At 44.2% G+C, this 25000-nt stretch overlaps 4 protein-coding genes across 5 annotated transcripts in view; 2 read left to right on the forward strand and 2 right to left on the reverse strand.

The window, feature by feature from the left end:
- Positions 1-679: 679 nt before the first annotated feature.
- LOC121301323 (lamin-L(II)-like) lies at positions 680-3925 on the reverse strand. Its single transcript, XM_041230597.1, has 2 exons — positions 3489-3925; positions 680-924 (listed from the first exon to the last, which is right to left on the reverse strand). The coding sequence occupies exons 1-2, from the start codon at positions 3705-3707 to the stop codon at positions 784-786; spliced, it is 360 nt and encodes a 119-aa protein (XP_041086531.1). The 5' UTR covers positions 3708-3925; the 3' UTR covers positions 680-783.
- Positions 3926-5914: 1989 nt separating this feature from the next.
- LOC121301397 (60S ribosomal protein L36) lies at positions 5915-8200 on the forward strand. Its single transcript, XM_041230755.1, has 4 exons — positions 5915-5996; positions 7008-7102; positions 7653-7787; positions 8071-8200. The coding sequence occupies exons 2-4, from the start codon at positions 7010-7012 to the stop codon at positions 8158-8160; spliced, it is 318 nt and encodes a 105-aa protein (XP_041086689.1). The 5' UTR covers positions 5915-5996; positions 7008-7009; the 3' UTR covers positions 8161-8200.
- Positions 8201-8741: 541 nt separating this feature from the next.
- Positions 8742-18404, reverse strand: lonp1 (lon peptidase 1, mitochondrial). The gene is made up of 18 exons (XM_041230754.1): positions 17824-18404; positions 16539-16627; positions 16276-16395; positions 15837-16092; positions 15548-15609; positions 15185-15314; positions 14845-14928; positions 14283-14503; positions 13932-14070; positions 13231-13409; positions 12886-12973; positions 12662-12784; positions 12190-12306; positions 11561-11701; positions 11264-11429; positions 10454-10674; positions 9984-10148; positions 8742-9664 (listed from the first exon to the last, which is right to left on the reverse strand). The coding sequence occupies exons 1-18, from the start codon at positions 18361-18363 to the stop codon at positions 9491-9493; spliced, it is 3015 nt and encodes a 1004-aa protein (XP_041086688.1). The 5' UTR covers positions 18364-18404; the 3' UTR covers positions 8742-9490.
- A 173-nt stretch (positions 18405-18577) lies between these two features.
- Positions 18578-25000, forward strand: part of LOC121301351 (cation channel sperm-associated protein subunit delta-like) — an 11474-nt gene continuing 5051 nt past the window's right edge. For both annotated transcript variants that reach the window (XM_041230666.1, XM_041230665.1), the window contains exons 1-14: positions 18578-19097; positions 19559-19616; positions 19894-19970; positions 20389-20461; positions 20766-20880; positions 20966-21033; positions 21390-21509; positions 22087-22161; positions 22662-22818; positions 23515-23595; positions 23754-23836; positions 24103-24279; positions 24519-24632; positions 24736-24825. In XM_041230666.1, coding sequence (XP_041086600.1) covers positions 19018-19097; positions 19559-19616; positions 19894-19970; positions 20389-20461; positions 20766-20880; positions 20966-21033; positions 21390-21509; positions 22087-22161; positions 22662-22818; positions 23515-23595; positions 23754-23836; positions 24103-24279; positions 24519-24632; positions 24736-24825 — 1368 coding nt within the window. In that variant the 5' untranslated portion in view covers positions 18578-19017. The remainder of the gene's footprint in view (positions 19098-19558; positions 19617-19893; positions 19971-20388; positions 20462-20765; positions 20881-20965; positions 21034-21389; positions 21510-22086; positions 22162-22661; positions 22819-23514; positions 23596-23753; positions 23837-24102; positions 24280-24518; positions 24633-24735; positions 24826-25000) is intronic.

Raw genomic sequence — 25000 nt, forward strand, 5'->3', positions numbered from 1 at the left:
ATTTGCAAGGGGTTTCTTGAGCAGAGGAAATGCCTCACTCCAAACCCACAGCACATACACACAAAAAAGTGTCATGGTAACCACATTAATAGCCATGGTTTCATCTTGCATGGCAACTCCTGTGGGGGCTATACGCTGTTAAACATAACTTGACTCGTACATGAGGGTGACTCACAAAGGGCGTGTTAACTTCAACACACAGGCTGACTTCATTGCAACTTCCCCTTCTTATAACGAACCATCCCAATAGCCAATTCAACCAGCCCTATCGGAACAATCACTTACCAGGATCTACCTGGATACAAGGATCTCAGTATTGACTGAAACTGAACACTCCGTTGTGAATGTTTTCACCTGAGAGAATAACACAAAGACCATGGTTGGCTAATTCAAAGATAACCTATTGCAGTACGAATCCCGCACGACGTGTGCAACCACTGCCTGCCCGCCCCCTTCACACAAGCTGTAAACGGGCATGAACAAAAGCACGGAAAATATAAAAGCAATCTATGCTAGATTTTGTTTAAGAGAAAGGATGTGTAATTACTGCATTCAGTATGTAAGGGTACATTCTTTCCTCCTTCCTTTTACTATCTCGTTTTATTTTTTATTTTTAAAACATACATATTAAATGTTGATCAATGTGAAGTAATCTTCATGATAGTACTGTACAGTGATGATGGGGGGGGGGATTTTCAAAACCAGGCACAATAGTAAGTGTGTGACCCCCATATCCACATGCGCCCCAGTATTCGTATTCTACCCCTACACTGTATTGAACTCTTACTTTTTGGTGACCTCCTCCAGTTCAGACCTGGCCTTCCCCAGGTCAATCTGCAGCCTGGCTCTCTCTCGGGCTGTCTCGTCCAAAATACGACGGGCATCGGCCAGCTCCCCTTCATACAGGGACTTGATCCCAGTCACCTAGGAGGGGAGAAGCATGCACTTCTGAGAAAGGCTGTACACAACACGCACACAACCACACCGAGACACACACAACACCACACACACCACTTTACAATGCAACAATCTCACCAGGCACAGTAGACAGCAACATTTAAAATCTAAAAACCAGATGCACTCTCATTTTGCAGGGTTTCAAAAACAAAGCACTTAACACTCCCCTTTCACCCCTTCCACAAAAACAAAACAGGAGTTAGCCTCACCTCCCTTCTGGAGTCAATTATCTGTATGTCAAACTTGTACAAGCAGAGTAAACTGCCAACTTCATCACAGAAGAGCATGTTTTGTCCAGTTAATCTGTACTATTAAAATACATTTGCATTAAACAGCAACACCTTTATATGCATGTCAAGGCTAGAATACTTTATAGGTGTTAAAAGGTTTATGATTCTTACATAAAAAATAACTGCTGTGAGTTTTACAGGAAATATAATTGAAAACAGGAGATTTCAGTCAAAGACACGGTTACACCTAGAAAAACAAAATGCAAGAATAAGAATCAGGGCTTTACTATTAACACTGGAGCAGAGCCAAAAAACAAAATGTGGGTTGGGTGGACAGTGTGCAGTGAGGGAGGGTGAACTCAGGGGGCTGTACTAAGGCTCTATATGCTGAAGGCTGCTGTGCAAATGGCGGATTGTTATCCTTAGCATTGCCATGTCTCAAAACTCTTAGAAAACTTGCAGCCTTTTGATGGGGGGAAAAAACCCACCACATTTTAGAATTCTAGTTTTAAAGCGTGGAACATGAATTACATTATAAAAAATATCCAGGTTAAGCAGTAAGACTAACAAGGAATTTCAAGATTTCAAAAGAAATTATTAAAAACGATCGACCGAATAAAATTGGGGGAGGGCGAGAGAAATGACTTGGAAGAATGCTGCTTTGAGGGAACAGTTTTTTTTAACTAGAGAAAACTGAACTGCAACAGTTTGACAGAAGAAGCCGCTTAAACACTTTCTAAATCTGAGCAAAACATCCTTGCATCCTTGTTCTTAACTCGCGTCAGTGCTCAGAACAATACCGTAACAAAAATAAATGAAGTCCTACTACTCAGTCTTTTCATAAAAGTTTGCGACGAGACAAGCATCGTGCTTTCCACTAGAAGCATTTTCCCTCCTCTCGTCCAGCGGACAATTCCACTTGCTGACAACAAAAAGCAAACGCTGTGCCGCGGCTGATAATCCTATGCCTTGAATTTCATGCATGGCGTGTAACTGAATGTATTTACACAGGAATGCAGGTGGCCGCTCCTCGTACCTCTCGGAGAGGGAACGAGCCTGCTGTTCAGTTTTTTAAAAAAAGGGACATACCCCACCCCACTCCAAAGCCACGTCTGGATATCGTATTGCCAGCAGTATATCCGTAACGCCCTTTTCCTTAAAATGGAGGCTAATACCATCGCATGCAAAGGGAGCTTTTTAGCTGCGATAAGACAGAATTGAATAATAAGCGCCCGTCTTGGCAATGCTATGAATAAGAAGGGTCCGTTTGTTTAAGGGTTGTCGATTAGTCGGGTAGAGATTTAGCAAAAACTTAGCGCGCCACAAATGCAACGAATCTGACCCCCCCGCATTATGGTAACAAAGAAATGCATGGATCAAACATGGGCCAGATTATAACAAACCAGCGCACAATGTTGCCCACGGCATGCAGGTTGCAAGTGTACAAACATGTTGCATTGCAGAGTGAGACGCGAAGTCGAAAAACTGTCCTGCAATGTCAGCAATTCGGTAGAGTTCAAGTCCGTCCCGGCTCAGCCAGGATACTAAACTTTTTCAACATACAGATGCCGTAGCCGCTGATGGGACGAAAGCAACTCCTGCGTGCATTCATTTGAAATGCAACCCCCAAACACATATCTGCCTGGGCGTTTCACCGGGGAGCAGATCGGACTTCTTTCGGCTCACTGTCTATGCATTTGTTGCACAGCGCCCTGGGAAGCTTGCACACGAAGGACGCTTTGTAAATGCGATCGGTCCGGCACGGTAATTACCAACACGAAAGTCAAACACTCAGATCTTTTATATGTATTTGTGGGTGGGCGAGACTTCCATTAACCGAACAGGCACACTGGAGTACCAATCTAAACACAACAAGACGAAATCACATCCCCGGCGCAACACCATGCGTCCTGCCCCGCGCGATTTTAAACATCCTGCTGGGGTTTTTTTCCCTCTAGTTTCTCTTACAGAGCAAAATAAATACGACACACTAAGACACACCATTAATGCCATTAAAAATCACATAGAACTGCAATGACTCGTTTTTGAATAACTGCGGGGATCCGCCGCACTGAACACTTCATATACACAACAAAGGCTGTTAATGCAAACATGAACACATTTTTCTATTGAAAAATTCCCACCTTTCGTTTTCTTTTCTTGTACCATAACGTGCATTATATACACACACACTTACTTGAAAGTATAAGGTATAGATTCATTGTATAAACAGCGACATATGAAATATCAGGGATAAACAATTAACAAAATCTACAGAGAGAATATTTAAAATAGATCTACCTCGCGTGTGGTGACTTCTTCTTTCTCGGAAACCTTAACCATGAGCCGGTCGTTTTCCAGCTCGAGTGCCCGGACTCGGTCGATGTAGACGGCCAGGCGGTCGTTCAGGTGGCGCAGATCCTCCTTCTCCTGCAGCCGGGTGATGCGGGTCGGGGACAGCGGGGTGCTGGAGGCTCCTTGCCGGGGAGTTGCGGCGGCTGAGCGGCTCGGGGTCGCCATCGGACTCGCTTCTTGAAAATAATATACCTGAGGGGGGGAAAGCAATTCCGGAATTACCCGTCTCGGTTTTCTTTTTTTTTTTTTTTCTCTCTCTGCTCGTTTAACGCCTGTATCTAGAGCGATTTAATTCATTTGCAGCGCGCTTGTTCCGATCACACCAGCGCCGTCTCCTCCAGCAAAGCACAATGAAAGGGCTCGCCAAGGCACGATGGCCGCCGGCGACGCAAGGCGCGCCAAAATACGTGAGCGCGCCGCCTTCTGGGAATTGTAGTTCTTTACATTCAAAAGTTGGCTCTCTGCCTCACTCGACCACAAGACTCGCAATCCCTCGGGAGCACATCCCGGTGCCATCAGTGGGCATTACGCAATTACTCTACGTTGCTTTGAGGTCTGAACCATTTTGTCTGAGTTTAAGTCACACAATGGATCTTTTGTCCTGGCCACTAATGTAAAGGAGAACGTGTTTTTATTACACTATTAGTTCGGCATGCTAGAATTCTACACAGTGCGAATCTGTTCTGTATGAAAGTTGATAGCAATCCACAGCAGACCGGGGTTCAAATATAATAATAATAATTACAATGCATTACAAAATTGCGCGATTACATTTTTTAATCACGCGGCTCTGAAACTCGGACCACTCTGCAAATGTACAGCGTTGGCATCGCTACCTTTTGACTGTTTTGCATGTAGCGTTTTTTTTTTTTTTTTAAAGGGAGCAGTTTAACAAATAAACAGACGCGACCGCTGAGGACAGGGCACTAGGAACTGACGCGCACACATGTTTCAGAATTCATCTTTGATAAACACTTAAGGATGCATGTTTGTAACCACGAGAAAATTACGAGACACACATTTCCACAGAGTAATCGAGTCAAAGCGTGTGAAGAAAACCAACTAGTTTGTCCAGACTTCATATACCACAATGCAATTGGGTCTAGTGGGCGCTACAGCTCCGGCGCCGGTGATTGGTCATTTGCGAATAAAGCCAACACGTCGCGGTCAAAATGCAGCAAATCGGCCGAGGCGGAGTGATTGAAAGGTGCCGTTTTTAAATGTTGGCTCCCCGTCAAAAATACCACAAACTAACCGCTGCTGGCAGATGCTTGTTATTAAGGCTTGCATTCATTTATTTTCAAATTGAAACACAAAGACAAGCTCGAGCCAGCCGATATCTGCACGCGGTTTGCATCCCGAAATTCCAACACGCGACTTTTAACTCGCCGTGCATTTTGATGCAATGCAAAAAAAAAAAAAAAAAAAAAAAAAAAAAAATGATAGAATAATAACAATTGCAAAATTGAATCAATGTCAAATGATTGTTGTCTACCTAAACGCTGCAGAGCTGTGCTGGAGTTTTAATACCAAACTGAATATGCAATAAGAAGCGAATATTAACGTTCTAATTCTGTTCTTGTTGGTTTAGACAGAAGGTTTAAAATGCATTCAATATGCTAATGGCACGATTAGGCATTATTTCTGCAACATATATTCATCATCTTATTACTGTTACTTATTAGAGAGCAACAAAACAGTATATTATTTTAGGAAAGCTAGTATTGAAAAGAAAAAAAAAAGATATATTCATCATCTTATTACTGTTACTTATTAGAGAGCAACAAAACAGTATATTATTTTAGGAAAGCTAGTATTGAAAAGAAAAAAAAAAGATATAGAAACAGCCTTGATAAATTATTATTATTATTATTAGTTTGTCTTTGAGTTTTACGTGTCGCATTACCCGGGCCAGTCTGTCAGTGGTTTAACGGGAGGGCTGTATTTGAATTCAGGCGCTCTTTGCAGAAACAAACAGCTGTGGATTTAATTGCGTCCCAACAGCAGATGTGCAGAAAATCAAGTTTGCAGACGAAATTGACAGTAGAAGCTACTGTTCTATCCCCGTTAACCGTCAAGCCGCGCTGCTGGTTTCCAATCCAGTTCTTAACGGTTCGAACCGCTATCATCCAGAACGTGGGCGTTTAGTATTTCCCAAAAGATTCAACTCATTAAAAGCTCCAAATACAATGCACTTTAAAAAAAAAAGAAACACAATACAAGCTGTATTTATGTAATTTGATTATATTGCATTGATGCAATTATTTGAAATACATTGTTCTGCAAATTGAAAATAAGATATCTTCAGTGCACAAGCCTGCACATTACCGTGTGAGGGTGTTTGTGACCGCTAGGGGGCGCCTTCAGTTTTTTTCGTCGCCGGATGACGGGTTGATTTCCCGGCATTCTGTCTTCGTCGGGTCCTTCCAGTGTGTCCGCCATCAGAGAGAGCAGGTAAGAGGAAGAGTGTCCCGAAATCCGATCAAAATCCCGAACATCTTCCCCTTGCAGCGCAAGCAAACGACACGGGTTGAAAATGCGAGCCCCGGGTTTCTGCGAGAGAGTTGTATTGTTCAGATAAAGTCGCTGGATAAAGAGAATAAGACATTTACAGGGGGTGGAAACTGTGGCGGGTTGCATATTATACACACTTCGATAGATAATGAAGATCGCAGCGCGATTAACAGCTTATTGCATGCTGCTTCACTCCCAGTCAGCTGTTGTTTTTTGGGTAAAATACTGTTTTGAAACGCAGAAGTGTTAGAAATATCTGTGTAGTGAAATAGGGTGGTGTGTGAAGTATTAGATGCCACGTTTGTTTGTGTTGCGTATGGCTATACCGGGTCTATTATACAAGATGACAGGGTCTTTATGTTTTTATATCATGACTAGGCGCGTAGTTATTAATTTAAATCCCGTAACATCTCCTGTCTGACAATGTTAAGGTCGTTTCTATGCAGGCATCCCGCAAGGTGATTGTGGATCTCTTCCCTTAGACTGGAGTGTTTGTTTAAAATCTAATCCCAGTCCAGTTCAAAACGATTGCACGAGTGCCATGTTGAATACTGTTTGGGGACGTGGGCTTGTTTAAATAGAGCAGAAGTTTATGCAAAAAAAAAAAAAAACGTCATTATGGCGTCAGGTGTGTGTCTAGTTAGCTGTATACCTTGCCATATTAAGGTAGTGTTTGAAAACCTTGTCTATGATGCGTCTAAGTTGCCTTGCAAAGCTAGTGTTATATATATGCAGTGTGTCTTGGTGTTGCAGTGAGGTGGAATAGGGAGCCCAGAAACTAGCTGTGATGCTGGTCATCCCAAATGAATATCCATGCTGTTCTCTAGATCCACTGGTCTGAAATGTTTGCTACCCAGACAGCCAGATACCAGCCTGCTTGCACATCACGAGCGATGGTACAGGCTGCTCAGCTCTCTTTACTGAAGCGTTTGCGGTTTTGTTTTCTTTCAGACATGGCGATCAGGTATCCTATGGCCGTTGGCCTTAACAAAGGCCACCCTACCACCAAGAACGTGATGAAGCCCAGGCAGAGCAGCAGACGAGGGGTGAGAGCCGAGGGTGCCGCTGTGAACTTGGACGGGGCGACGAGTCCTCTCCTCTCTCAAGCAAATAGGACCCAAGTTTAAATGCATTCGTTTGCCATTCTGAGTTGGCAGATTCTGAATACCAGTATTTGTAATGCTGCGCAGTGCAGAATACGCTTTTGTAACTGGAATTGCTATCCAGGAATACTCCCTTCAGCCGCGATTTGTTTAGTTGCATGTTTTTTGAAGTTTTAACGCAGTTTGTGTGAACTCTTAGGAAGTTCAAGAAGATGCCCTACCATAATTTTGAATGTGTATATTATATATATATACATATATAGAGAGAGAGGAACTTAACATGATACAATAATGCAAGACGATCAAAACCCATCTTACAAATAAGTAAACTATTTTTAAACATTGCTTAATTCAAGATCACCAACTTGTTTTGCATTTTGCCTTAAAACTTGCTCTAGGATTGTGGGGCTGCAGGCTCCAGTGTGCGCGTGGATTTTTATTCCTAGCCTAGATATCAGGGTGTGTGCTAACGACTCTCCTGTTCTATCTGCAGCGCCTGACCAAGCACACCAAGTTCGTTCGGGACATGATCCGCGAAGTGTGCGGCTTCGCCCCCTACGAGAGACGCGCCATGGAGTTGCTGAAGGTCTCTAAGGATAAGCGGGCCCTCAAGTTCATCAAGAAAAGGGTATGTGTGTCACCTTGTATTTAAAAAAAAAAAAAAAAAAAAAAAAACCTTTGTGTAGAACGTGCTTTCCTCTTGAATAGGTTATTTCATTTTTTTTACAAAAGGTTTGTTCACTGTAGCTCAATTTAAATATGAAATACTAGTTCCTGACAAGCGCGGTGTTAAGAAAAACAACTAAGAACTGCTTTGAAACAGTCGCCTAACTGTCCATCCATACTCACTCGCTGGGCTCCAGTGTTCTTATGCCTTGATTTAAACTGGCCCTCTTAACCTCTTTTTTTAGGTCGGAACTCACATCCGGGCCAAGAGAAAGAGGGAGGAGCTGAGCAACGTCCTGGCTGCAATGAGAAAGGCGGCTGCCAAGAAGGATTAGGCTGTGTAACGCTGCTTTCAAATAAAACATTTGTACAAAACATGCGTTTAGTCCGACTTCAATTTATTAATCATTTTAAGCTACTTTAGGGTGAGTTTGGTAAGCAATAGCCATCTATCCTGGAGGTTATTAGAAGTTGCATTTGGAAGAGGTTTGTCTGTAAATCTACATTGTTTACATTGGACTAGCTAATGTTACACCAGCCTTGTATGTTACTGTAATATTCAATGCTGTTTACCCTTGAAGCTTCAAGTAAAATAAGGAACAATTTTGCTAAATAGAAGTTCTTTATCATATAACCTGATTTTTATATAAAGTCTAGTTCCAGATTGAACTGGTGGCAATCCCAGTTTGATATTGGAATAAGCTTAGATTGAGCTGCAGCCTTGCATGGTATGCTGATTTATATCTTATGTTCTAGCACAAGTAAAGCTAGCGAGATTACATTGTGTTTATGAATATTCCTGGGATGGCGATACTCCCATCTCTATCAAGCTTTGTAACCTGTTATAGAAACGCATGCCTGGGTATTGTCTGAAGATCAGTAAAGTCTTCAAAAGAAAAGCCAACACGTTCATATGTTAAATTAGAAATATTTTAATAGATGGTTAATACGCATTATTAAAAGAAAACCATGCAAGACAACGGTTTTGTACAAAAGCGAATAACTTTCACACAGACGTGAATCATCAGGTCGGGGCTGCTTAGCAGCAATAGTCTGCAACCCTTGTATTCTCCAGCAACTTTGTCCTTTTCCTCAGAATCCTGACATCTGTTATCTTCTGTGGGAGGAAAGCAGATCTTCTCCAGTCAGTTTTTTAAATTTTTTTGTTTTTATTTCCCAGTTGTAGCTGTTTGCTTTGGGGCACCGGTCCAGTTCATTTAGTGTTTGTTTTCCACTTACTTAAGAGTGCAGATGTAGAAGTGATCTAAGGCAGTCTGCTTGTCATTTCAACCCTGAGAAAGGTGAGGGGGGACCTTTGGTGGGAATGCATGATCACAGAGTAAGAGCCATTCATTTTGGAAGATAAATTTACATTTACTGCACTTAAAAGGGTCTTCAACCCTGCTCCTGGAGAGCCCCAATCCTGCAGGTTTTATAGATGTCATCACTTGCTAAAGATGTGGACTAATTAAACCAATAACTGGTGCAGAGAAGTAACACAGCTTAATTGAAACAAAAAACCAGAAGACTAGCTCTCCAGGACAGGAGTTGGAGACGCCTGACCTAGACCACTGGTACTTGCTTGTCTAATTTGGATTTGCGATTGCGGTCTACATGGAAAACCATCACTAACTGAACACCAAGGATCCCCCAACGCAAAACCGCTCAACCTGTCAGATGAGCTGCTGGTCCCTGTTTGGGGAAGATGATGTTGTAGGTCTCACTGTAGTGCTCCACGAAGTGCACCTCCAGGCCCTCGGTGATGAAGGCAGGCAGGTCGGAGAAGTCTTTCTGGTTCTCTGCTGGCAGGAGGATGCAGGTCACTCCTGCTCGCCTGGCCTGCGGGGACAGAAAAAGACAATTAAACAGAAGGGCAACCGGGTACTAGATCATCACTTTCAGTAAGTCAGAGCAAGTTAAACTAGAGCAGTGGTGAGGTTTAACAGAAGTGTAATAACTTCAGCTTCTAAAGACCTGAACAGTTGGATGACTGAATTAATTGTTGGAGATACAAACTGAACCAACCACCATGTCAGTATTCTATGATGATTATGAATTTTTGATCTCAGTCCAACTGTACTTGAGAAAAGACTACTCTTGAATGTTGGCACGTGTGTATCCTGGAGTTTGCTGTTGGTTTGGTAAACTGCTGGCTCACCGCAATGGTTTTCTCCTTGATGCCCCCGACCGGTAAGATCTTGCCTGTCAAGGACACCTCTCCGGTCATGGCCACATTTTGCCGGGCCGGCGTGTTCATAGCCAGGGAGAGCAGAGCAGTGACGATGGTGCAGCCGGCGCTGGGGCCGTCCTTTGGGGTAGCGCCCTAGAAAAACGAGAACAGCAACAGCAGGCAGTTAGAGCAGGACAGCTTACGAACCTTCCCTGTACAACACCTTTCATTGTCAGTGCGTCTTTCCACGGATAATCACGAAACACATACCTGATCAAAAGCGTATGAAAATGCTCAACCTGTCATCAGGACGCTGTACAGTTATACAGCGCCATAATGACACGGCACTTGGATGCAGAAATATAAGCACCTCTCTTGTTAACACAGTTATCTGATTGATCGCAGGTGATCTGGAAGTCTGCCTTAAAATGATCTGCGCCGCCCCCCCCCCCCCTTGCCTCTGGCACGTGCAGATGTATGTGGGAGGACACCAGGACGTCGTTGTCGGGCTGCTCCTGCATGAGAAACGCCCTGGCGAAGGTGAAGGCGATCTTGGCGCTCTCTTTCATCACGTCCCCCAGCTGGCCCGTCACCTCCAGGGAGCCCTCCTTCGCCCCTTCTGGGTCCTTCCTGCTCCTTGGCCTGCGCAGAGAGGTCTCGATGAACAGCGTCGAGCCGCCTGTACAACAGAGAGGGAGGGGGGTATAAACTGCACTGCTCTGCTGCCTCTAACAGTCAGATCTGCACAGCAAAGTAAAAACAGTCCTGCCTGACTGCCCTGTGGTTCATATAAAGTTCTTTTATTACTGTCCTCCTGTCTCAAAGCATGTAAACCTGCCCTGAGTGAACAACTACAGCGTCTAAATCAGGAGGGGCCCACTCGCTAATCCTGCTATAAATAGCAACTAATACTTCTCACTTCCAGTTCAGGTCCTTAACTTAATCTACTGAACATCCCGTCTCAAAGTACTTCATCTTCACATTGTACCGAGTCAATCTGTCGTGAATGGCACTGCAGTTGCGGGAGTTGTCTACCCTTACTATATAATCAGAGATGGGAATAAGACTCCTATTGCATAGCATTTCATCTTCCCAGCTTTTACTAGCAGCTTGATTAGCCACAGCATATTGATAACAAGCTCAGGTGTGTCTTAAACCAGTAATGGCTCAAACTGCTGTGCAATGGGAGTCTCATTTCCATACCTTTAAACAGTATGGCCCCAGTGGTGAAGTCCTCGTTCTAACTCAGAAGCACGCTGCTCTCTTACCCATGGCAGTCCAGGCTAAGCCCATGACCACCCCCGGGGGAGTGATGTCATACATCCTGTCCACAGTGAAGATGGGCTTCCCCACAAAATCCACCAGGTTGTCAGCCGTCACCTGCACAGAGGAGGCCTCCCCTTTCACAATGCGGTAGGCAGACTTCCGGAACACCTGCGATCAACGAGACAACGTATCTCTATCAGCAACCAAACAAGAAACTCAATATTGGGGGAGCTAGGAAGCCCTCCTTTATGAATTACATTTGCGCTGTCGGTGAGCCCAGGGCTGGGCTGCTGCCTCACCTTCTCCACTTGTTTCTGCAGGTTCCTGACCCCGCTCTCCCGGCAGTACTGCTTGATCAGGACAGAGAGCGCCTCCTGGGTGATGCTCGTCTTCTCCTCATCCAGACCGCACAGCGTCCTCAACTGAGGGACCAGGTACCGCTGGACAGACACACAAAAGTACAGGGGCAAATCGGCTCACTGTGGAGCTCAGGAGGACATCACCGAAATGCACAGAGCTTCAGAACACTCAACCACACCATTGAAATGCACAGAGCTTCAGAACACTCAAATCACAATACCACGGCAGACAAACATTTCAGCTACTGCCAGCAGTGGCTCAGGACCTAAAAAAAACAAATAAAAAGGGGGGGGGGGGGGCGTTTCCACTGCTGGCCACTTCGGCCCTGGTTTGCTAGACTGTACCCAATGTGGCCACACCTGGACACAAAGAAACCACGTCATCACGTAGCGGGGAGGCGTGTGCTGGACGAGAAGTCTGGCTTTTAGTGGTTATTTGTTAACAGGGAACTGTTTTGCTAATTGCTATGCAGTTTTTGGATATGAAAAGTCTGAATACTCCGGGTTCATTTACAGAGGTCTGCGCTACAGTTTAAAAACACTGAAAGCGGGTCTCTCAGGACAGTTACCTCTGCGATGGCCAGTTTCTCCTGAGCCACGTATCCCGAAACGTTGATCATCTCCATCCTGTCCCGCAGGGGTTCGGGAATGGTGTCGGTCACGTTGGCAGTGCAAATAAACAGCACCTGAGAGCGAACGGTTCTTATTATTAAAAAGGAAATTAATAAAGACCTACTCTCAAAAGATTCTGGATTGAGAGCAATCAATTACACACGCACAGCACATCACACGGCACGTTTGCATCAGCAGGTTTACTTCAATAGAAGCTTAACTTGTCAGTTTTTCAAGTACATGGAAAATTACAAAGCGGAATGTAATTCAATATGTTGACATAACCGCACTTCAGCAGGTTTCATTCGACTTTATGAAGCAAAACTGGTTCATTCTGCAGGGCGATGCAAAACTTTTGGCCGGAGCTGTACAGCGTTCAGATTGCGTTGGAACGCATTTGAAATCCACCACTTGGACGGACACACTGACCTTGGACAAGTCCACAGGCACGTCCAGGTAATGATCCAGGAAGTTGGAGTTCTGTTCGGGATCCAGCAGCTCCAGAAGGGCCGAGGAGGGGTCGCCTTGGTAACCCCGGCCGATTTTATCAACCTGCCGAAGGAAACAGGATGAACGAAAGGAATGCTTTCAAGCCTCCGTTAAGAGAGTCCCTTTAACAAACACAGCGTCTCTCCTCTGGCTGAATACAGTACCTCGTCGATCAGGACCAAGGGGTTCTCAGTCTTGGTCTTCTTGAGGCACTGAATTATTTTCCCTGGCATGGCCCCCACATAGGTTCTCCTGTAATTACAAAAACGCATTTATCAGCCCCACTGTGGGATATTGCAGGAGTGGGGACAGGAAAGGCTGGTTTCACACACCATACATTAGCCCTGATCTAGTGTAGAGTCGACCAAGATTAAGTGGATTATGAAACCAGCCAGACGTGTTAATCTGCAATGCGAGAACAGAACGGGGATATATCGGGATTGGTACACACAACCCCCCAGCAAGTCTTTAAAGGTGTATAATTAGACAGGCACGTAGCCACGCCCTACCGGTGTCCTTTAATCTCAGCCACATCTGTCATGCCCCCCACGCTGAAGCGAAAGTACTCCCGGTTCAGGGCCCTGGCGATGGACCTGGCGATGCTGGTTTTGCCGACTCCGGGAGGGCCATAGAAACACAGGATCTTCCCCTGGGTGGACCCCCGCAGCTGGCTCACCGCTATGAATTCCTGAGGAGCAGGGAGACCAATACTGAGAGTAACAGGACAGCGTTGGGAAGGCTCACTGTCTGCGGACCCCCTTAAACGGGTTGAAGACTTACGTTCTAAATTATCACCACAAAAAGAAAAAATAATAATTTGACTGCTCAAATTCAGAAATAGTTTTTGTATAAATTGGAAACCAGATGCTGCTATTAAATCAGAAACAATTCCTTCCCTTTAAAAATAAAAGCTTTAGTATCTGTGCATGAATGTGCAAAGACAACGCAGATTTGGATTTCTCAGTTAACCCTTTAAGGTGCAAGGGACGCATGTTACGTGTGTATGGAACATAAGGTTAACTTTATTTGTGCAATGAGGTGCACGAAACGGGGTTTCAAATTTACTGACAGGTTGGACCATCCAAATGATCAGACTCCTCCTCGTGATTCTTGAGTCTCTCTCAAATGTATTTTAAGAAGAAACCGTTTGAGCAAGCGCTCAATCCCTGGTGCACCTCAAGGGGTTAAAAGGAGCTCTCTTATTACTTACCAGGATGCGTTTTTTGACTTCCTCCATCCCATAATGATCCTCCTCCAGGACTTCGTGCGCCCGCGTCAGCTCCAGGTTCTCCTCGCTGTACTTCCCCCAGGGCATCGAGGTCAACCAGTCCAAGTAGTTCCTGGTCACGCTGTGAAAGGAGCAAGCATCAACTGAAACCTCTATTTTTCTAAGTTTTTTTTTTTTAATCAGTGTCTCGATCTTAAAATTCTAGGTGATGTTAAATGTTTGGCCATAGCTGTATAAAACGCAGATAACTCAAAGGAACACTTGCATGGATTGGCAGGGCTGGCAGTGGGGCCACGCTGACGGGTGTGCAGCGCTGGCTGGTGGGGGGCTCACCTGAACTCGGAGGAGTGGTTGTCCAGCAGGCTCAGCTTGTTCAGCTCCTCGTCGATCACCTCCATGATGTGCTGGGGCACCACGCGCTCCTTCAGCCTCTCGCGGAACTTCTCCTCGATGGCGTCCTTGTCCTCCTTCTCCAGACCCAGCTCCTTCTTGATGATCTTCAGCTGCTCCTGCAGGAGGTACTTCCGGTGCGTCAGCTTGATCTTCTCCTCCACCTGAGGGCAGTGCAAGCAAGGGCATTCTGAGTCAGCGCATTTTACACAATTAAAACAGAATGTTTTATTAAAGTATTTTACTTGTTAGTTTACATTTGTCAAAATTGACCCCCCCCCCCCCCCCCCCCCCCCCCCCCCAGTTATTATGCAGCTAAATGTTCGCAGCGTGTTTCAAACCATTTACTTTTTTTTGACGGAAAGAACAAGTCAAAACTGATTTATGACCATCAATGAGTTCATAAATATCAAAACAATCCTGATTATGTTGAAAAAGATATTGCAGGAACAGATAACCAGAGAAAGCAATGCGTAGCATTTCAACCCCTACAGTGTGGACCTACCTCCCTGCCCAAACGCTGCTGAAGCTTGCTCAACTCAAACTCCTTCTTCAGCAGAGACAAAGCCTTGTACAGCCTCTTAGGAATCTGGAGGGAGAGGAGAGAAATGTGAGGATCATGTACACCAAGCGGACCAGCAACTGCAGTGAGAGTTTTATAGCGGAAAGTGGGAGTTATGTGCACGAAAGATAAGCTCATGGTTTCGACAGATGTATTATATCAAGCTTTGGAAAGAGAATATATATGGACTGATCTCCTATCCACCCCCTGAAGAATATACCATCGCCTCCCAGTAGAGAAAGGGAACTCGGCCATTAATCTGGCTCCCCCAGCCTCTACTCACATTGGTTTCTTCCAGCACATCCTGTAACTCGTGCGACTCTGCCCCCGTCAAGGCGGCCCCCATGTCGCTCAGATAGATGGGGTTGTCCACAACTCTGTGGCCAGCTTGCATCATCTGAAGCACTGATTCTCTGAGGACAGAAACATAGGTTTAGATCTCTCCAGGCCAGCACTGTGCAGGACTTCAAGAGCACAGGGCTTGGAAATGATAGCTGAAATTCAGAAAGGAGAGATTCCTAGTTCAGTTACTCAATATGGGAGTGCGCCAAATTACAATCACATTGTAATTGCAATTAATTACGAATCGCACAAGTGACCTGAGGTCTGGCCACCACCTTCCAGTTTTATTTAAAAGCACAATTACCTGTACAGCGGATTTAAAGCAATGATGTCACGGATAGTCTTGACTATTTCTGCAGTCAGAGCCTTTTGGATGGGGGAAAAAAAACAACAAAAAAACACAGTTTAAAAACCCTAGCCAGTTTAAAAATGTTGCTGGTTCCCTTCAGTGCTGTATTTGCATTAGATATTAATATAGAACTAAAATGTAAAAAAAAAGTAACGAGTCATGCTCAGTAAAACCTCTAAATAAATGAATAAAACCCAATAATATTGCTCTTTTTTACAGTCAAGAAAGGTTGCTGTTCTGTTACCTTGACCTCTTCGGTGACCTGGAAGTCCTCGTGCACCACGTTCTCCACCTCCACCATCAGCACCTCCGAGGCGGTGGGGGGGCCAGCGAGGGGCTCGATAAGCAGCTCCACCTGCTGGGCTCGCTCCTCCATGCCCTCCCCAGCCAGGGCTTCCTTCTTGGGGCGTTTGGTCTTCCTGCGGGCCTTCTGCTTGCCCTCCTCTGCTTCCTGCGCCGGCTCCTCGGGCTCCACCTCCAGCTGCTTATTGATCTGAATCCTGGAGAGAGCGGGAGCTCAGATCAGCTTTCCATGATCATTCCTTATGTCATGAAGCCCCGTCTGCAACCACCTGTTTTTTAATTTTTTTATTACTTGCTTACCTTCATCCAAAACTTAAACACACCCTAGGCAGAAGATACACCGTGTAACTGAAAAACGAAATCAAACTTGCTGGCCGTACCTGCGATGGCCCATCACGATCATGCGCAGCTTGTCTCCCAGGTCCTGCATTTCGTGGATCTGCACGAACGTTCCCGTGCGATAAACGTCCTCCAGGCTTTCGACCACATCCGATTCGTTGCTGACCCAGGGAGAAAGAAAACAAGCAAGCGAGTCATTCTGGAGCCCTCATTCTGAACGTGCAGTGTTCAGGGTAACACTGCGCGCTCCCAAACTGCGTGCAACACAATAACACGACAGGCTTTAGAGAAGACTGTGTACTACCTGTCATCTTTTCTCAGGAACACTCCAGCGTAGGGCTGGGCAAGGCGAACCTTCCTTCTCAGCAGCTCCATCAGCTGCTTGTTCTTCACCTAACATCAGAACAGGAAAAAATAAAAATAAAAAAAACGGAACATCAGCTGATTTTATTTGTACTGCAGGAATAGCAGCTTCACCCATTCCAGCTTTTAACACCAGCTTCTTTATCCACAGTATGTATAGGTAACAAGCTTAGGTGTGTCTCAAACTCAGAGTAACACCAAGACTGGATCAAACTGCTATGCAATGGGAGTCTTATTTCAAGACCTGTATTGTTAGTGACAACTAATCTTATTACAAATACATTACATAATATAACATTCCAGATTTTTATCTCCAAAACACGCCACCCCGAGACCTTGCATTTACTTTTCGGTTATCCTAACAAAGAATTTATTTCACATTCACTTTGGAGCTGAAACAGTGTATTTAACAAAGCAACTTCCCTCGGATCAAACTGCCAGACCACACCGCTACTACCCAGGCCTGGAAATCAACACATTTTGAAATGGGAACAAACGAGTTGACGTGAATGCTCAGTGAAGTGAGACAACCCTTTTAAAACGAACACGATTGGTCTGGTTTTGTTCAAAAGCCTGCTGGGAGCCCACAGTGTGTGTGTGTGTGTGTGTGTGTGTGTGTGTGTGTGTGTAGTTGTTCAGACAAGAGGTTTAGAGATTTAATCCCATTCAGCTGATGTAGGCGCTTTAGAATTTGGTACAAACACCAGATTGTATTCCCTGCGAAACGGTTAATATCTCGGGCAGTATCGTTTTTTCACCACTGCCAATTCAGACACTGTCCTTGGTTCCTTCCACCAGCCTTGAATGATGAAATCCACTGTAATAACAACAGTGCTGTTCAATGCAATCGGACTGACAGGCGAGGCGATCAGATAAGCAGCTTCAACCAGATCTTACTGGCATGATGTCTGTACCGTGCAGTACAGTACAATTATATTTAAACAAATCACAGTGCTCTTCCTCAGTATAGCTTTCTTTCTCTTCTAAACCCTACTCAGTTATCACTGGCAATGCACACTTTGCTAAATCATGCTTTTGTTGAATTTAATTAACTGTTTCAAGATGAACACTAAAGGTAACACGAGCAGAATGCGTTGAACTCGTTCACAGTGTAACAGAACGCAATCTTTAGTGAAAACGCGTAATAATTAGGGTCCAGTATTGTTCAATGTAACGTTTGTATAAAACTTATTAAAAAAAATAAAATAAAAAAGTACCTAACTTGCCTCAATTATTTTGATGAACCTCGGGAAAACGGGATTCCTGGTGACAGCGATGAGCGGGACGTTCGGGAACACCTCGGGCACCGACATCGTGGTCAGGGCTGTCATTGACGGAGCCACCCCGTCTCCCCCCTCCTCCCCTCCGCTCGACCCGCCGCTCTCCGCGCCATCGTCCCCGGAGAAAGCACTGCCTCCGCCGTTTCTGTTCCCAAAATCCCGCAGGTACCTCCTCTGATTGCAGTGAACGGGATCAGCAGGAGAAACCAAGAAATTCCCTTTACACACGCTGGCTACTCGTCTCCACTGGCGCAGATGCGACGTCCTCCCCGCAGCTGTCATTGCAATACCCGAGGTGCGATTGCATAAGGATGCGGCACGGAGGGTCCCGCTTACACAATACAAGCGTTTGGAGACCGCTGCCTTGGCGCTGTCCGGCTGTCCCGGTGCCAGCGGTTTGGCGAGCCGGTGTTTGTTTTTGAGCAGGTCTGCCCCGTTTCTGCAACTGTTCCCGCAGGAGCGCCACACTCTCAGGTAAGCAGCCATGCCGACGCTCTTCTCCCTTGCTTGCTGGAAATTTCCGGCAGTGTTTGATTGCGTCTCTGCGCCCCTCCTCCTCCTCCCCACCACGCGTCCCGTCTCCGCCCTTTATTAAAACCTTTATATTTGAAACGTTTTATTAAATTGAGGCGGTATTCGCACTTACACAATCACTAGAAACAGTTTCTGAAAAAAAAAAAAAAAGAAAGTGAAACAAATGTGTACAGTTATTGTGATTAATGTCAACTCTGACCGGTGTTACAGGATAAGATATGGACGTGGGAAGATTCGTTGACATTGGAATAACCTTAAATAAAAACACAATTGGCATGCATTTAAAACAATTTCACAAACTACTAATTCAGGACATTATGGCATGTTATCATTGATATGCTTCCATTATTACATTAAATTTGTATTCATTGAGATTTGCCTTCACCGGTAGTAACGGTATAATTTTGTCCAGAACAGGGTGCCATCGACGACGCGCCATAGTGCCCTGACCTTACTGCATAGGAAAAACTGATGTTGGCGTCAGTTACCTCAGAGTGCTGTCAACTCTGTTAAGGGTTATTTAAAAATAAATAGATTTTTTTAAGTTATTATTTTTAAAACAGAGATAATATATAAATAATAGAGCCTGGCGTGATATTAGTTAAAATGGCGAATATGGGTTTCATACTAGGCCGCGTTTCTATTTTGATTTGTCTCTGTGGTCCAGTAACTGTCTGTGCGTGCAGGTAACGGTTTTTGTACCATATTTTTTTTATAGCGACACACTAAGCCGTACCCTTCAGCTGTAGTGATTTGTCCTGCACCATACCTGCCGTCTGACTTTGGTACCGGATCCTCGCTGCTTGATCGTGTGAACCGAACTGTGAAATCCAGTCAGTTCCGAGTAGGCTGACAGAGAATGTGTTTTGCTGTGATAACCGTCAGAAACTTCACTAGAGTTTTAAACATATCGTACTACCAAAAAAACAACAATGTAAATACAGGCTGGTACACGATAAACTGAACCCTTTCAATAAAATAAACATCATCAGTTCTGAAAAATATAATGCTGCATTGCTGTATTTGTAATGTGTCGTTTTTATAATCTAAAAAAACATCTTAAATTTGCTCTAACCTATAATAATAATAATAATAATAATAATAATAATAATAATATATAATAATAATTTGTACACTCTTTTTACAGCAGACGTTGGCTTGCCTACACACTGCAGGATGACTTTGACAGACCATCAGTGAACATGGTGATTCGTTTTTTTAGTTATTTATCATGAAACAATACTGCCTCACGTGTTAATGAAATGCATATAAATGGGGGTGCAGTGTATGCAGCAGACAGTCTGTAATAACTAACCCTTGTAAATGGTGTACAGCATCTCCCAAAACGTAGTGTATTAAAAAAAATAGACCTGAAATATCATACAGTCTGGTAATAATGTGTGAGGCAGATTCAGTATTATGACCACATGGTAAAAGCCTGTGCGATAGTTCAGGCTGTGCAATCTTTCTGTGTTAACGCAGGTGCCCCTGAAGTTTTCAGATAGCAGAACGGTCATTGTTGAAAATGACTGCATCAGCAGTATGGCGCTCTACATGGGGTAAGCCATAGCATACTGTGGGGTCTATCAGAGTGATCTAACAAGCAGCATTTCCAATAGGCTAAAGGTTTTACTTTTTGACTTTTAAGTGCCTGATTGGAAAATGACCAAAGCACCTTAACTCTTGCCTTTTGAAATCAGCTTTGTGCTCAGACCCTGCGATGCACTTTATCCATCGCCATTAGTTAAAAGCTGCATGTGTTTGTAACCCAGTCCCTGCTTGACTCTAATGCTCTGAAGCCTTCTTCAGTCACTCATGCACAAGGGAGACAACGGTGTCTAGTTGTTGCAAAGAACTGATTACGACGCTATGGCACTTTTATATTCCAATCCGTAGTGCTGCGCAATGCAGGTTTAACCTTCTCTTCATGGTGCCAGTCGCATATTGCAAACTTAGACTCGAAATGTTCTTTTACAGAAGCAAGATTTTTCTAACAGCACATGGGTTTGAGGGGTCTCACTGTCCGGTATATTTTCCTGTCGTCTATGAGGTAAGTGCTGTGAGAAAGTCAAAGTCTGATCTTTCATGATCTAAATGCTGAGAGCGTTTAATTTGCACTCAGGATGAGGAAAGCCAGCAACTGTTTACCCTGAGTACCCTGTTACTACTTTCACTGCGACAGTGCACCCTCATCTGTACCAGAATTGCGTGCCAGTGGTTTGAAGAACATGGCAGAGGCATCAGGCATCTTCTATGGCCATTCCTGGATCTCAGCCCTTTTTGGGAAGACCAATGGTGGCCCCCTAACCTTATATTCGGCACAGGCCCTTAGATCATCACTGTCTCTCTTGCAGGGCCTGCTTGCTAATGTGACATCTGCAAAGTTTGTGCTGCAGCACCTTGTGATGGCTATCAATGGCCGGGTTTATCTGTACAATACAGAAGACTTCACCTGGAGAGCAGCTAAAGGTACAGCAAATGGAGGGGACCCAAACTGCCACTAAAGCTGGGTTCATTTCAGTGCAAAGTGAATGTACGTGTCATGCTGTTTTAGGTGTGGAGTCCTTGGTAACAGAGATCTCTTCATACCAGTGCTGTTTCAGTGAGGACCCTTCTTGTATGGTAGGGATCAATGACTGCAGAAACGCCTTTATGTTTCAAAATAACAAGGATCCGAATAATGCAAGATGTGGATCTGGAACCAAAACAATTCAGCACATGTCATGCAGTTCTGGAAATGCACTTGAATGGGCTTGGACTGGTCATGGTCATATTGTTCTTGAATACTGTGTACATATCCAACAAGTTTACTAGTGCTAATTAATCTATAGTGTACATTTAAACTTTACTCAGAGACATCAGTTTTAGTTAGTAATTTAGTTAGGAAGATAGTTCTGTCAATGTATGAGTTAGGAGATCTGATCCTTCAAATGTACTGGGAGTTGAATTTGTTTAATTTTGTAATGCTGTGTTGGTAGGCTGTGAGCTCCACAGTTCTTGCATACAACCAAGGAGAGCCTGTCTCCAGCACGAGAATATTCTTCTCATCCAATGGGGGCTACACCTTTACAAAGTTCATGTTGCCTTCACATTTAAAGGTGAGCTGCGTTCTACAGGCTGTCCTTGTTTGTGTTTAGTTTGTAAGGTGTACAGCTGTGGCCAAACATTTTGCATCACTGAGAATTTTAGGATTATAATAGAAGTACAGTATTTCATGTTAGATTTCCAAATGTCACATTTTTCAATTTGTTGTCAGGTTTTCGTTAAGTAGATGGAAAGCTATATAACTGTATGCCATTCAGAAACGTTACTCAGCAGGTTTCATTTGACTTTGTGAAGCGAAATGAGTTGATTCTATTGGGTGGTGCTAAACCTTAAGCCATAGCTGTACACTGGAAATGCTCCATTACCTTGCATCTCAGTTAGAGACACGTAACGCTACCTGTGCACTGAGATTAAATGATTCACCTACTTTTTTGTCCTGTTCGAATGATTTGTCTTTTTTTTTTTGCCGTTGATTTTATTCAGTTGTTTCTTGCTGCCTTCTCCTGCCAGGACCCCTCATGGGTTCTATTTTGGGTAAATAAAGAGGTTTGGTAAAATGTGGTCATTTGAACATGATTGTCGGAGAGTGCCCCTTTTGGTGGCCATGAATAACACTTCTTTGTCATACAGGGAGATGTTGGAGGAGTGTTTAACATGCCAACGATATCAACTTTGTCAGTGCTGCTCAAAAATTCTGATGATATGGTGAGTTCCACCACAATATTATCAGTTCATAGTAGTGGCCAATCAGGCAGGTGTAGCACCACAGAAAGAAATTGAGACACAAAGGTATTCGGATTGCACATATGGCTTAGTGAAGAATCCCACGTCTGCCACCATATGGTGGGCGTTCTGTATAGCGCCAGGTGGCGCAGTGTGTTTTTTCCACAACGAGGAGCGCACACAACAGGTTTAAAATCGGTTTGTGTCCGGTCATCCAAATTGCCAGTTTCCTCCTCGTGATACTTGAGTTGCTCTCAAATGGATTGTAAGAAAAAAAAGTTCAGTTCCTTGTGTTCCTGAAGGGGTAAAGATAAAGTTTCCCGCTAATGTAGGAATGAAAGGTAAATAAGAAACAAAAGGTGTGATTATACTTCATTAAATAATTCATTACTAATTATCACGGCATAGTTAAAAAAAAAAAAAAAAAAAAAAAAAATAGCGATCCTGTTATTTTACCGCTTGTCTGTTTTTTGTTTTCTTAGGCATACTTCAGCTACTGGACGTCGGATTTGAATTTGACTTCCAAAGTGTTCCCTCTGAAGGAGTCCTTGGCTGTGCTGTCAGTGATCCAGCCGGCAGGGATGAAGGGGAGCCTGGTGATCTGGACAGATCGCTCGCTGCTCTTCTCTCCAAACGACGGTGAACCCTCGCTCCATTACAGATCACTCACTCCAAAGAAACAGCGCTTCATTAACCCCCTTCAGGGACACGAAGAATCGAGCGTTTGTCGTTCTTCTTAAAATGCATTTGAGAGGGACTCCAGTGTCACGAGGAGGAAACTCACCATTTGGATGACCGGATCCAGCCTGTCAGTGCATTTTAAGTCCTGTTTTGTGCTCCTCATTGCAACAATAAGAAAGTTAGCGTCACTTGTATTTGTGGGACACACATGTCCCTTGTATCTCAAAGGGTTAACTGCATGAATAAAGGCTCATTTCCAATAAGTAGTGTTACATCTTGGGGTCTATCTAAACAGTGGCACATATAAATATAGCCATTGTATTTAAAATATCCCCAATCCTGGCTTTTAATGACTTTTAAATACATAAGAGACATAAATACGTTCCTTCCAGACTTGCACACACACACTGTTACAATTGTTGGGTTTCACTAACTCCCCTTTAATGATTCAAACAGCAGTATTTAGATCTGTTTCGATCGTTTAAAATCCCACTTCTGCCACCACATGGAAGCGATCTACCATTACAGGCTTTCAGAATTGGAACCCACAGCCAGAGAGGCTAGGGGTCAGTCCCTTTATTTTTACAGCAGTGTTTAGGATTGAGTGTTTGAAGTTTTTATCTTGCTGAACAATTTATCGTTTGCGTTTTTCAGGGCAAGTCACACGGCCCGTTGCTGTGATTGGTAATAACGAATTCCCAGGACCTGCTGCCACCCTACACAGTATTGCCACAAGTATGTACCTCCGACTGGCTTCACTAGCAGAGCGCTAGGACACTTTGATTACCCTGTGTGAGTGCTCAGCTTGGCAGTGCACTCAGCAAATCACACTAGGGTATTGCACCTTTTTAAGCAGACTATTTATTTATTTATTTATTTTTACTTCGCTATAGCCGGCAGCAGTGAGATTGCTGTTCTAACCAGTGATAAGCGTCTCTTCTATGGGAGGCTCAGCATGGAACCTGTCATCATTGAGGTAAGGGCACAAGCTGTGAACAACGGGGTTTAGATATATAGTATGCATATTAGAACCCTGTCAGATGACCATGATGTAACATTAAAATTTGATATACTGTTTAACTATATATTATAGAATAAATATTTTCTCCCTCAGAGTCAGAGCGGGCAGTAAGCCCAGAGCCTCTCATTGGGTGGATATCAGACAGCATACAATGTTATACATGTCTATGTATCTGTACATACACATAAATACGTATAAAACAAAACGTCCTCTTTTCCTAGTTTAAAACCATAAGTGACATTTCTGCTGGGATGGGAATGAAGTTCAACACATTTGGAGACCTGGTAGTGATCCTCCCTGTTGAAGATCCAGCTGCAGGCTGTGTGGATTTCCTGCACTGCCTCGTGATCATTCAGCAGGCGCTCATGAGCGTCACGCCTCCTCTGGCCACCTGTCCGGTGAGGGCTGCCCAGGCATGAGAAATAGAAGAGTGTGCATTGTTACTGATTGTGACCCACAAAGAGAAAGTCACACACACACTGGTCTTTTTTTCTCTGCAGTCCGTTATAAAAAATAATTTGCAATGTAATTGTGCGGTTTACCGTGTGTTTTGTTTCTGGTAATTATAGGTAGCACAGCTGTGGCAGTGTCTGTGCTAGTCTGCCTTTTTCATATCCAGATGTCGTTTCACTTCCAGGTGGAGCTGATGTCCAGTGAATTTGATCAGCTTGTCTATTACATTGACGTGAGCCAGTTTTTGCAACTGTCTGCAGTTTACATACCCAAGGCATCTGCTGAGATATTTCCTGTGGTGAGTGGCTGACGACACAAGGCGTCTGATGCAAGCTGTCTGACAAGACATTTGTGAAGGCTGTATCATGTCAATATCAGGCTCCACTGTGTGTTGTTTGTAGGTGACTGTGACAGACCCACGTTTACTGGCTTTCCAAGCCGTTTTATATGACGACGGATTAACTTCAGAGGGAGACAAGAAATACATGCTGGTAAGAGAGCCACGTTCCTACTGTTTAGAGAAGAGGGGGGCTGTTGAGCTAATGGAAGAGCTTCCCTCTGCTCTGTGATATTAAACTGTGAAGCTGCACACTTCCTTGAGCCAGGAGAAAAGTGTGTGTGTGAGACTATAATCGGATTTCAAGAAGTTGAAATACAAGTCAACCA

Source organism: Polyodon spathula, chromosome 27 (assembly GCF_017654505.1).
Source record: "Polyodon spathula isolate WHYD16114869_AA chromosome 27, ASM1765450v1, whole genome shotgun sequence".
Classification (NCBI taxonomy): Eukaryota; Metazoa; Chordata; class Actinopteri; order Acipenseriformes; family Polyodontidae; genus Polyodon; species Polyodon spathula.